At 29.7% G+C, this 14,587-nt stretch overlaps 1 protein-coding gene and 1 pseudogene across 1 annotated transcript; both read left to right on the top strand.

The window, feature by feature from the left end:
- Positions 1–373: 373 nt before the first annotated feature.
- LOC141703771 (histone H3.3-like) lies at positions 374–1,081 on the top strand (annotated as a pseudogene).
- Positions 1,082–14,150: 13,069 nt separating this feature from the next.
- LOC141703769 (histone H3.3-like) lies at positions 14,151–14,587 on the top strand. The gene is made up of 3 exons (XM_074507199.1): positions 14,151–14,222; positions 14,326–14,402; positions 14,488–14,587. Exons 1-3 carry the CDS (start codon positions 14,151–14,153, stop codon positions 14,585–14,587), a joined length of 249 nt encoding a protein of 82 aa, XP_074363300.1.

The raw sequence follows: 14,587 nt of genomic DNA, 5'->3' as shown, positions 1-14,587 counted from the left end.
GGGGAACTCACAAACTACACTTAAGAGCCGTCAATTCATGTAGAAACTACTAAGCACATCATTAGCAACTTGTAACTGTTAAATCAAAACATAATTCCCCTGCCCCATATATAAAAACAGTTTCCCCTCCCCATTGTTCTTCAAACTTTTATATACATCCACTAGGAAGTGATAAAGAGAAAATAAACCTCAAAATATTTGAAGAAAAATTATAGCTAGGTAATTTATTAAGTGACCATTTCTCTTTATTTTTTCCTCTATATGAAGTACAATTTAAATTTCTTCACAGGAATTCTGATCTATCTAATTATATGTATGTCATATAGTATTCATCAAAGGTATTGATTGAAAACCATTCTTATTTTATTTTTAGATGGCTCGTACCAAGCAAACTGCTCGTAAATCTATTCGAGGAAAGGTTCCTCGAAAGCCGCTCACACAAGGTTACATCTTATTAAATGCCTATAATAGAATACATTATGATCTATCTTCTCCTAACTTGATATATCTTCTCCTAACATTTCTGTGTTTTGTTCTCCATCACAGGTTGCTCGTATGCGTGCTCCAACAACTGGTGCCTATAGGAAGCCACATAGATACCGCCCTGGAACAGTTGCCCTTCGGTATATATTTATCAATTCATGTTATTTATTGAAACATCATTTCCTGGTTGTTGCCCAAGGCTAATCATACAGTAATTTCTTGTAGTGAGATCCGTAAGTATCAGAAGACTACTGAGCTTTTGATATTAAAACTTCCATTCCAGAGGCTTGTACGTGAAATTGCTCAAGGAATTAAGGTTAATTAGTTTTTAGTATATTTTTTCAAATAACTTTACCCAAGAGAAACCTATCTCTGTGTATGGCATGTGCCAAATTTATTTCTAATTTGCAATAGTGAATTTGTTGCAGAGTGATTTGCGTTTCCAGAGCCATGCAGTCCTGGCTCTACAGGAGGCATCGGAGGCCTACCTGGTAGGCCTATTCCATGATGCCAACTTGTGTTTAATTCATGCTAAGCGGGTGACAATAATGCCAAGGACATTCAGCTGGCAAGGAGGATCCGCGGAGAGTGTGCTTAAGCAGTTGATTCTGCCCGAGAGCAGTTTAATTAAAATAGTAGTTGTAATTGTAAGTTTGAGGATTGCTGATATATGTGGGAGTGATGAAGAAAAATTATATGTTGAGTTAATCTTCAATGAGGAAGATACCTTTTTCTTTCGGTATTCACTAATATTAGGAAAGAAGATAATTCAAATAATGAGGAAATCCTAAATTATTAAAATGTAATAAGAAATGAAAATAGTACATTTACCTTTAATTAGTTTACTTATTAAAATGAGAATCCAAACTAATAAAAATTTAGAAAAAAATGAGAATCCAAACTAATGAAATTTAGTGAAAAAAATTACTTTATTCAAATTTAATATATTTGTACCCTTATTCCTCAATTTCTATTCCTTGTTGTATGTATTACCTCATGAAAGATTGTTCTAGCCAGGAGATGCCACTCACACATTCCTCATTTTCCAATTTGCCCCTCTCACCATCTCTAAAAGCATGGGTCAATTTGACTTTTTTGATAGTCTTTGTTCATAACATTTATTATTTTAATTCAAATTTTGTTATTTTAATTTTGAAAATTATGATATATAGTTTATTTAGTTTGTGTTTTATTAATTTTGATGATTATACATTTGATATTCAATCAGATCAATACTAAACAAACTCTAGAATTCAGTATGATATATCTCCTAACTTTTCTATAATTGTAAGTTTGAGAATTGATGATTTATGTGGAGTTATGAAGAAAAAATATATATGTTGAGTTAATCTTCAATGAGGACATGCTTTTTCTTTTGGTATTCAATAATATTAGGAAAGAAGATAATTTATCACATGAGGAAATCTGAAATTGTTAAAATGCATTATGAACTTAAAAATAGTATATTTACCTTAAATAAGTTTGTTTTGATAAGAGACACATGAAAAATGAGAATCCAAACTAATAATTTTTTTTTAAAATAAATCACTTTATTCACATCTAATCAATATATTTGTCCTACCTATTCCTCCATTTTTATTCCTTAATGTAAGCTTGTTCTAGCTCCTCTGCTCCTACACCATGAGATTACCATTCATTTACTCCTCCTTTCTATGGTCTGCCACTACATATTTCTTATTTTCCCATTTGCCCCTCTCCTATCCGAGCATCTCTAATAGTAGCATGGTTATGTTCTCTTTAGAATTTGGACATGAACTAAAATATTTTTTGAACATTTTTTTCAAATAATTATTCCTTCAGATTTTATTTGCTGAAATATTGGGTTTTTAACCGAGTCTACTACTACAAGTCTTTTATAAATATTAAAATACAATAATATTTAGAGAAGAAATAAAGTAAAAATATTTTGGATCGTGAGTCTTAGTCAGTAAACTTAAATAGTTTAATTTTGAATTTAGCACAATATTGATGATGCAATCAAATGTCAATTTGTAAAGATTTGCTCACACACACTAACCACCTCAACAAAAGAAAAACTTGATATCACAGTTATTCAAGAGTAGAACAATACTGGAGATTGGCCCGTTTAAGTGAACTCAGTTCGTCTCGTCTCCTTAGTCAAAACGATCTTAAACATGAAAATGAGTTCGGATGAGTAAAAGAGTGAAGCCGAGCTTTTTTCTTTTAAACTAGTACTCGGCTCGTTAAAATCAAAATCGCTTGAACTCAGTCCGGTTTCGGTAATAATTTAGTTCGGAATCAGCTCGAACTCAGTTAAAATTCTGTTATAATAAATTATTTATAATGATATATATTACAAATGATAAATTATTACTAATCACTAATATATTTATAAATTTATTTTTCTCGTCATTTATTAATAATTTAATTATTATGGAAATGTCGTTCATATTTCAAAATTTAACGCTTAATTTTTTCATAAGAGAACTATCAAACATTGTAATCATGATTTATTTGTCTTCAATTTTTTCATAATTTCATGAACATCATTAAATAACCTGTAATTTAGATACACCCGATTTTAGTAAAATATTAGAACATAATAAAATTTTGACATCTATATTTTAAAAAGTAATGTACGATTTCTAAAATTAGCATTTTCTAAACAGTGTAAAATAAAATTGGACATATTCTTAAACCTCGACGTCAAAAATAAATATATATAGATTTAAGAAACAAGTGTAGATCGATAATGTTTATATCATTATAAGAAAAAGTTTATTAATCAATATTGAACATTACTATTCTTTCGGTCGTTACACTCTGATCATCTCGTTTCATTTTTTTTAAAATAATTAACCTCGGCTCGGTTCAGAAAGAACTTGACTTGTTTGCAGCTCGATGAGTTTGATTTGATTTGCAAATGTAACTACTAAGCTCCGTATCATATAGTAAGATTATAGTCTTTGTACCATATTAGAACTTTATTACATATGAATTTACACGTACTTTTTATGAATATTTAAAATTAATTATCGTAAATTTATGTAAATGTATTTTAATTTAACTTATATACGTGTTAACCAAAGTTTTATATGAGTTTTATTTATTTATTTTTTGTAATTTTGTAGATAAAGACAGTTTGCATGCACCTATATATATATCAATATATGAATAATACGTTCAAGATCAAATACAAAATTCTTAAGTACAAGATTACAGTTTTTTTGATTCTACTTATATAACCCGGGTTAAACATCATTTATTCACTAATAACTTAAATTTTAATAAAAATGTAATTTATTTCTTCGATATCCTTCTCATTCGCCAGTATTAAATTAGCACGATCATAATATGATTTTATTTTTCTTCAAAAACCAAAAGATTATTTCTTTAATATAGAAGTGTGCTTAGTCATTACTAAAATTTTATTAAATTAATATTATATACTTTTCAATTTTCTTTATCAGTTCACCCAAAAACTATTGGGTACAAAAATTATAAAATATTGTTAATTTATTTTAATTTTATTAATAATACCAATTTAAAATTATATATGATATGAATTCAACACATGAACTATTGTTTAACACACACGAGTTTGAACTCTAGTTATGTATTTGTTGAGCATAGCTATAAGAAAATATGAGAATTTTGTAGAAATTTTTGCAACTTTTTCATAAATTATGAAATGTTATGAAAATGTTGTACGTATATAGTAAATGTTTTTAAAAATTTTACTCATTTATTGTTAAATGATGTTAAATTCAAGTGATATATGTAATAACCAAAATTTACTCATTTATTGTTAAATGATGTTAAATTCCAGTAATATATGTAATAACCAAAAAAGTTTGTACTAAAAAAGTTTGTACCGGATTTTATAATCAAAATTTATTGGTCTACGTGTGATTACTCGGGTTAATTTAGTCTAGTTATTAGTAAGCCCATTTGTAAAAATCTTCTATTATTTTTAGAAATTAAAATATTTTTTTAAATCTTTGCATATTTTGCACACAATCATCTAGATTTTTTATTAATTTTAGAATTATTACCATTTTATCTATAAAAGATCCTCGATCCAAAATTTTTTGAACACTCCAATAAGAACACATTGAGTAGGATTTATGATCCGCACCTACCTTTAAGATTGATTATAGACCGTCAGATGGAGGGGCCGGGAACTCACAAAACTACACTTAAGAGCCGTCAATTCATGTAGAAACTACTAAGCACATCATGAGCAACTTGTAACTGTTAAATCAAAACATAATCCCCGTGCCCCATATATAAAAACAGTTTTCCCCCTCCCCATTTGTTCTTCAAACTTTTATATACATCTTCACTAGGAAGTGATAAAGAGAAAATAAACCTCAAAATATTTGAAGAAGAATTATAGCTAGGTAATTTATTAAGTGACCATTCTCTTTATTTTTTTCCTCTATATGAAGTACAGTTTAAAGTTCTTCCCATGATTGAAAACCATTCTTATTTTATTTTAGATGGGCTCGTACCAAGCAAACTGCTCGTAATCTAGTGGAGGAAAGGTTCCTTGAAAGCAGCTCACACACAAGGTTACATCTTATTAAATGCCTATAATACAATACATTATGATCTATCTTCTCCTAACTTGATATATCTTCTCCTAACATTTCTGTGTTTTGTTCTCCATCACAGGTTGCTCGTATGCGTGCTCCAACATCTGGTGCCTATAGGAAGCCACATAGATACCGCCCTGGGAACAGTTGCCCTCTGTATATATTTATCAATTCATGTTATTTATTGAAACATCATTTCCTGGTTGTTGCCCAAGGCTAATCATACTGTAATTATTATGAACAACACTGGAGATCGGCTCGTTTAAGTGAATTCAGTTCGTCTCGTCTCCTTAGTTAAAACGATCTTAAACATGAAAATGAGTTCGGTTGAGTAAACGAGTGAAGCCGAGCTTTTTCTTTTAAACTAGTACTCGGCTCGTTAAACTCGAAATCGCTTGGACTAGTCCGGTTTCGGTAATAATTTAGCTCGGAATCAGCTCGAACTCAGTTAGAATTCTGTTATAAAAATTATTATAATGATATATATTACAAATGATAAATTATTACTAATCACTAATATATTTATAAATATATTTTTCTCGTCGTTTATTAATAATTTAATTATTATGGAAATGTCGTTCATATTTCAAAATTTAACGCTTAATTTTTTCATAAGAGAACTATCAAACATTTTAATCATGATTTATTTGTCTCCAATTTTTTCATAATTTCATGAACATCATTAAATAACCTGTAATTTACATACACCCGATTTTAGTAAAATATTAGAACATAATAAAATTTTGACATCTATATTTTAAAAAGTAATGTACGATTTCTAATATTAGCATTTTCTAAACAGTGTAAAATAAAATTGGACATATTCTTAAACCTCGATGTCAAAAATAAATATATATAGATTTAAAAAACAAGTGTAGATCGATAATGTTTATATCATTATAAGAAAAAGTTTAATAATCCATATTGAACATTACTATTCTTTCGGTCGTTACACTCTGATCAGCTCGTTTCATTTTTTTAAAAATAATTAAACCCGGCTCGGTTAAAAAAGAACTTGACTTGTTTGCAGCTCGATGAGTTTGAGTTGATTTGCCAATGTAACTACTAAGCTCCGTATCATATGGTAAGATTATAGTCTTTGTACCATATTAGAACTTTATTACATATGAATTTACACGTACTTTTTATGAATATTTAAAATTAATTGTCGTAAATATATGTAATTGTATTTTAATTTAAGTTATATATGTGTTAACCAAAGTTTTGTATGAGTTTTATTTATTTATTTTTTTTGTAATTTATAGTTAAAGACAGTTTGCATGCACGTATATATATATATATATATCTATATATGAATATATAGGTTCAAGATCAAATACAAAATTCTTAAGTACAAGATAAAATTTTTTTTGATATAAAATCTATTCTAATTTTATGTTGAGTTCTTCAATATAAATTGGAATAATTTAAACCAATAAGGACAAACTGGGTATTTGTACAACATCTCGATAAGTCACTATCTAGTTCTCGATAAGAGTCAAGAAAGTGACATCTGTACTTGAGTTCTCTATAGGTCATGAGACTTCTCTACAAGCAAATATTAACAGTTCATTATTCACTTTTTGACAAGTCACATCTCTACCCTATAAATACCCAGACATCTCGATATAACCCCTCTTACGCTTTTGAGATCTCAATTGACATATTTTCTGCAAAATTTCACCAATCTCTTTCGTTTCAACTTTTTCTTTCTCAAATCACTTACCCACTAAACGCAAACTCTTTAATGGTTGCTAACAATATGAGAACTGTTATTTCCAAGGATGGAACCAATTATCTGGCTTTTGTGGATCCAACTCAAGAACCTAATAACTTTAAGTGCTTTGTCAAGTTTATTTCTGATTCCTATATTTCAGGAGGATTAACTGTAAACCCAGAGCTCTACCTGGATGTCTTGAACGATTTCTGGAGCACTGTAGTCATGAACACCGTTGTTCATGAGAATCAAGCAGTTTCATGATGGTTAACCGTACAATTAGGGGTATTTCTGCGGAGTTCAATGCCGAGGACATCAACAAGGTCCTGTGTATTCCAATAGACAACTTTGTTGAAGCTGCCATAACTCAGGAATTGGTTGAATTCATGGACTTTATCAACTATAGTGAAAAGATGGACATGTCCAGGCTAAACAAGAAAAACTTGAGGAGGCAATGGTAATTTGTTTTTGACTCCATAACCAGGGCATTCACATGCAGGAAACTGGCCATGATAATATTTATGCGAATACTCGAGTTAAGCACCACACATAAAGTGTTAACCTGTTCTGTGTTTATATACTACATAGCTACAATCAATCCCTATCAAATACAAGATATGTTACAGTATAACTCTTCTACTTTCTATATATATCTAAATCAACTACGATCCTACAAATCAGCACCTCATGATTTATCTCGCAGAATTGACTTATCCACTCAGATCCTGATAGTAATCTTATCCTGACGGCTTGACATATCCTGACTGTCAAACATATCCTAATTGGCTTAACATATTCTAATTCCTCTCTCAGATCTTGACGCCTTGATAAATCGATCCCTGACATAGATAATTATTAAAATTTCTCCGCCAATTTATGCTTTGCAGAATAAGCATAAATTCCAAAGTAATGTCTAGTGCCAAAAACCAAAGAGATAAATTGTAGAGTACAAAGCATACTGTATTTTAGACTTTAATTTTTATATTTATTGATAAACTCTACAGTATCTTTGAACAAAAACTTTAAATCTATCATCAAACTTTTTCAACAATATCTCTTCTAATCTGATATTCTAGTTTTTCCCATATTCATATTAATTTGACAGTTGATAGATAGAAGCCCTTAAGTTTATGATGGGAATTCTTTCAATCATCAACTCGTCCAGTGTCACATAACAAGCATTAGAACCATCAGGATTCATGGTTTTTTGTCTGTGTAAGAACATTTTCAATAATAGCTCCTCCTTTCGTCATATTGACTTCTTGCCTTTTGAAATTTATGTATGTAGGAATATATGATCCAAATTAATATTGAGCATCATCCAGTATCTTTTTTCTGATATTGGCAAGAATCATGTTCGACCATAACCTTCAAGTTTCATCTTCAACTCTTAGCAAATAGTGAATGTATTTCAGTTCCTTTGTTGACATGATCATCAGTTCATCAAGTGAAAGAACTTGAATTTGATCATTTTGCAATAAGAGTAAGATCTTCTGTTCAGGTTCTGAACCATCATGTTTGTCAAGTATAATCTTCACAACTTCAAGTCTTTCCAGATGATCAACAATTACTTCCTGACCAGGACTATCAGCAAGAGTTTATATTGGTTCTTGATTTTTGGAAATACTTGAGCTTTTCTTTCTGCTCTTTCATGTAACATCTTCTTATCTATACTCCTCCATCTATTCATTTGAGGTCTTTTACGCATGTTCCTGTATGCTTGATTTGCTTTATCAACAGCAATTCTGATTTTTCTTCCCGTGCTCTTTTATCTCTGTCAAAAACTATTTCTTCTTCCTTGAAGTTTTCAACATTAAAGGCTTCACAATAAGCAGAAAGAATCTCTAAATCCACTCAAAATAGAATTTCTTCTTCTTCAATTTTAACATAATGAGGAGTTACTATCACTCTATCAGTGTCAGGAAAAGAATCAGAACTTGTTTCTTTGTTGTCAGGAATTGAACTTGGAGTAACACGAGCAACTTCTAAATTAGATCCATGTGATCTACCCTTAGAGACTTGAGTTGACTGTGTAGTTTGATTTGAATTCCAGTTCCAGTTTAAACTCTCACAACATCAGAGGTCTTCTTTGCTTGCTTATCACCATCATCGGAATTGGTATTCTCTTCAAAACTGATTCAGGTTGACACTTTGTCTTTGGTACTATCTCCCCCTTTTTGGCATCTAGACTTTGTAGAAGAGAGAGAATAACATCCAACTTAGAATTTGTTGTAGTCTGACTTGCTTCCAGAGCTGCGAGCTTCTCAGAAATTTGATCCTGCTTAGCTTCCATGCTGAACATCCTCTTGATCAAGCCATTATGTTTGTTTGTTCCTTTAATAATCACTGAAAAATCAACAATATTTTCTCTAAGATCAACATTATCTTTCTTGAGTGTAGAGACAGAAGAATGCAATCCTTTAACTAAAACTGTTGTAGCATTGATAGACGCTTTCATATCAGAATTAGAAAGCCAAATGAACAGAATGATCAACTAAAGTCTGAGCAGATTCCAGAGAGATCTTTTCACTTGGTAGTCCCAAGAGTGATTCCATTCATAAGCCCTATGAGTATTAAGAGTGGGAGCATGACCAGATGATGAACCAAAAATAGATAATTAGATACTTTTATTCCAGCTTTCATAGCAGTATCATCAGGATTATCAATGTCTACACGGGTGTAGAGAAACCACAAGTACCCAGTCAAACCACAAGTATGCTTCATCTCCTACAACTTCTTGAAGAATTCGCGTCTTACTTGGCATGTGGGTCCTCGACATGTGGCTGTCCAAATCATCATGTGGGCCACATTCACTGTGATCATACTCATTTCTCACCGATGTTATTTCCCACCTAGGAATTTCATCATTTCCTATAGATTTTGGGCATTTCCTACCAATTCCTCGGTAGGAAATACCCGTTTTTCTTGTATTGTAATATGATATTTTATTTTTATTAAAAAAATCATTTCTTTAATATAGATGTGTGCTAGCCGTTACTAATTTATTTTAATTAGTGTTATATACTTCTCAATTTTCTTTATCTATCACCCATTGGGTACAAAATTATGAAATATTGTTAATTTATTATCATTTTCTTAATAATACCAATCTAAAATTTTATATATTATATGAATTGAACACATGTATAACTATTCTTTAATACAAACAAATGTGAACTCTAGTTATGTATTTTTTTTATCGTAGGTAACCCGCAGCCGCTACCCTTCGGGTGCGCACCGGCTAAACCCTACGGGTTCACGTAATAGCCTGCAAACCACGTGAACCAAGGTAAACCGCATTTAAGTGACAGGCTTTGGATCGGGAGGTATAATCATAGATACTCCTCCCGTGGGATTCGAACCTGTGACCAAGAGGTTAGTTTTCCTCTCTTTAACCAACTGAGCGGGCAACTCTAGTTATGTATTTTTTGAGCACTAGCTATAAGAAAAATATCATAATTTCGTAGAAAGTTTTGCAATTTTTTAATAAATTATGAAATATTCTAAAAATGTTGTATGTATAAAATAAATGTTTTTCAAAATTTTACTCATTTATTATTAAATGATGTTAAACTCAAGTGATATATGTAATAACCAACAAAATTTGTACCATGTATAAATCTTAGTATGTTTTGCACACAATCATCTATATTTTCTATAATTTTAGAATTATTACCTTTTTATTAAAAAAAGATCCACATTCCAAATATTTTTGAAGACTCCAATAAAAAGACGTTGATCGAATGGAGTTTATGATCTCCTACCCTAGCTTTAAGATTGATTATAGACCGTTAGATGGAGGTTTCCCCATCCCCATTTGTTCGTTCAAACTCTTATATACATCTTCATTAGAAAGTGATAAACAAGAAATAAATATCAAAATATTTGAAGAAGAATTATAACTAGGTAATTTAAGTGATTATTTCTCTTTTAACTTTTTCCTGTATATGAAGTATAGTTTAAAGTTCTTCCTAGTCATTTTGATCTATCTAATTATTTGTATGTCATTTAGTATTCATAAGAGGTATTGATTGAAAACCATTCTTATATTATTTGTAGATGGCTGATACCAAACAAACCCCCTAGTAAATCTAGTGGATGAAAGGTTAAGAGAAAGCAGCTGGCACACAAGGTTACATATCTTATTAAATGCCTATAATAGAATTCAGTATGATCTCTCTTCTCCTAACTTTTCTATAATTGTAAGTTTGAGGATTGATGATTTATGTGGGAGTTATGAAGAAAAAAATATATATGTTGAGTTAATCTTCAATGAGGACATGCTTTTTTCTTTTGGTATTCAATAATATTAGGAAAAAAGATAATTTATCACAATGAGGAATCTGAAATTATTAAAATGTATTATGAAATTAAAAATAGTATATTTACCTTAAATAAGTTTGTTTTGATAAGAGACACATGAAAAATGAGAATCCAAACTAATAATTTTTTTTTTAAAACAAATCACTTTATTCACATCTAATCAATATATTTGTCCCACCTATTCCTCCATTTTTATTCCTTATTGTAAGCCTTGTTATAGCTCCTCTTCTCGTACAACCATGAGACACCATTCATTTACTCCTCCTTTCTTTGGTCTGCCACTACATATTTCTTATTTTTCCATTTGCCCTTCTCCTACACCAGCATCTCTAATAGAAGCATGGTTCAAATCTGAACACATAGGATGCCGATCTTGAAACATATGTTGTCTTTAGAATTTGGACATAAACTAAAATATTTTTTGAACATTTTTTTTTCAAATTATTATTCCTTCAGATTTTATTTGGTGAAATATTGGGTTTTTGACCGAGTCTACTACTACTAGTCTTTTATAAATATAAAAATACAATAATATTTAGAGAATAAATAAAGTAAAAAATTATGGATCGTGAGTCTTAGTTAGTAAACTTAAATAGTTTAATTTTGAATTTAGCACAATATTGATGATGCAATCAAATGTCAATTTATAAAGATTTGTTCACACAGTAACCACCTCAACAACAGAAAAACTTGATACCACAGTTATTCATGAGTAGGGCGATAAATAAACAGAGTTAGCTATAAATAAACAGAGTTAGCTATGAATAATAGTGGAGATCGGCTCGTTTAAGTGAACTCAGTTCGTCTCGTCTCCTTAGTCAAAATGATCTTAAACATGAAAATGAGTTCGGATGAGTAAAAGAGTGAAGCCGAGCTTTTTTCTTTTAAACTAGTACTCGGCTCGTTAAACTCGAAATCGCTTGGATTCAGTCCGGTTTCGGTAATAATTTAGCTCGGAATCAGCTCGAACTCAGTTAAAATTCTGTTATAATAAATTATTTATAATGATATATATTACAAATGATAAATTATTACTAATCACTAATATATTTATAAATATATTTTTCTCGTCGTTTATTAATAATTTAATTATTATGGAAATGTCGTTCATATTTCGAAATTTAACGCTTAATTTTTTCATAAGAGAACTATCAAACATCGTAATCATGATTTATTTGTCTCCAATTTTTTCATAATTTCATGAACATCATTAAATAACCTGTAATTTACATACACCCGATTTTAGTAAAATATTAGAACATAATAAAATTTTGACATCTATATTTGAAAAAGTAATTTACAATTTCTAAAATTAGCATTTTCTAAATAGTGTAAAATAAGATTGTACATATTCTTAAACCTCGACGTCAAAAATAAATATATATAGATTTAAGTTTATTAATCATATTGAACATTACTATTCTTTCGGTCGTTAAACTCTGATCATCTCGTTTCACTTTTTAAAAATAATTAACCTCAGCTCGGTTCAGAAAGAACTTGACTTGTTTGCAGCTCGATGAGTTTGATTTGATTTGCAAATGTAACTACCAAGCTCCGTATCATATAATAAGATTATAGTCTTTGTACCATATTAGAACTTTATTACATATGAATTTACACGTACTTTTTATGAATATTTAAAATTAATTGTCGTAAAATATATGTAATTGTATTTTAATTTAAGTTATATATGTGTTAACCAAAGTTTTATATGAGTTTTATTTTTTTATTTTTTTTAATTTTGTAGTTAAAGACAGTTTGCATGCACCTATATATATATATATATATCTATATATGAATATATAGGTTTAAGATCAAATACAAAATTCTTAAGTACAAGATAACAATTTTTTTGATTCTACTTATATAACACAGGTTAAACATCATTTATTCACTAATAACTTAAATTATAATAAATAAATGTAATTTATTTCTTCGATATCCTTCTCATTCGCCAATACTAAATTAGTTCACCCAAAAATATTAGGTACAGAAATTATAAAATATTGTTAATTTATTTTGATTTTATTAATAATACCAATTTAAAATTATATATGATATGAATTCAACACATGCATAACTATTGTTTAACACACACGAGTTTGAACTCTAGTTCTGTATTTGTTGAGCATAGCTATAAGAAAATATGAGACTTTCGTAGAAATTTTTGCAACTTTTTCATAAATTATGAAATTTTATGAAAATGTTGTACGTATATAGTAAATATTTTTAAAAATTTTACTCATTTATTGTTAAATGATGTTAAATTCAAGTGATATATGTAATAATCAAAATTTACTCATTTATTGTTAAATGATGTTAAATTCGAGTGATATATGTAATTACCAAAAAAGTTTGTACATAATTTGTACTGGATTTTATAATCAAAATTTATTGGTCGAGTGTGATTAGTCGGGTGAATTTAGTCTAGTTATTAGTAAGCCCATTTGTAAAAATCTACTCTTATTTTTAGAAATTAAAATATTCTTTTTAAATCTTTGCATATTTTGCACACAATCATCTAGATTTTTATTAATTTTAGAATTATTACCATTTTATCTATAAAGGTCCTCGAACCAAATATTTTTGAACACTCCAATAAGAACATGTTGAGTAGGATTTATGATCCGCACCTACCTTTAAGATTGATTATAGACCGTCAGATGGAGGGGGGGAACTCACAAAACTACACTTAAGAGCCGTCAATTCATGTAGAAACTACTAAGCACATCATTAGCAACTTGTAACTGTTAAATCAAATCATAATTCCCCTGCCCCATATATAAAAACAGTTTCCCCCTCCCCATTTGTTCTTCAAACTTTTATATACATCCACTAGGAAGTGATAAAGAGAAAATAAACCTCAAAATATTTGAAGAAGAATTATAGCTAGGTAATTTATTAAGTGACCTTTCTCTTTATTTTTTTCCTCTATATGAAGTACAATTTAAATTTCTTCCGAGGAATTCTAATCTATCTAATTATATGTATGTCATATAGTATTCATCAAAGGTATTGATTGAAAACCATTCTTATTTTATTTTTAGATGGCTCGTACCAAGCAAACTGCTCGTAAATCTATTGGAGGAAAGGTTCCTCGAAAGCCGCTCACACACAAGGTTACATCTTATTAAATGCCTATAATAGAATACATTATGATCTATCTTCTCCTAACTTGATATATCTTCTCCTAACATTACTGTGTTTTGTTCTCCATCACAGGTTGCTCGTATGCGTGCTCCAACAACTGGTGCCTATAGGAAGCCACATAGATACCGCCCTGGAACAGTTGCCCTTCGGTATATATTTATCAATTCATGTTATTTATTGAAACATCATTTCCTGGTTGTTGCCCAAGGCTAATCATACAGTAATTTCTTGTAGTGACATCCGTAAGTATCAGAAGACTACTGAGCTTTTGATATTAAAACTTCCATTCCAGAGGCTTGTACGTGAAATTGCTCAAGGAATTAAGGTTAATTAG

Source organism: Apium graveolens, unplaced genomic scaffold (genome assembly GCF_009905375.1).
Source record: "Apium graveolens cultivar Ventura unplaced genomic scaffold, ASM990537v1 ctg7096, whole genome shotgun sequence".
Lineage (NCBI taxonomy): Eukaryota > Viridiplantae > Streptophyta > Magnoliopsida > Apiales > Apiaceae > Apium > Apium graveolens.
The sequence above is the reverse complement of the archived record's forward strand: the minus strand, read 5'-3'. Positions and strand labels throughout refer to the sequence as shown.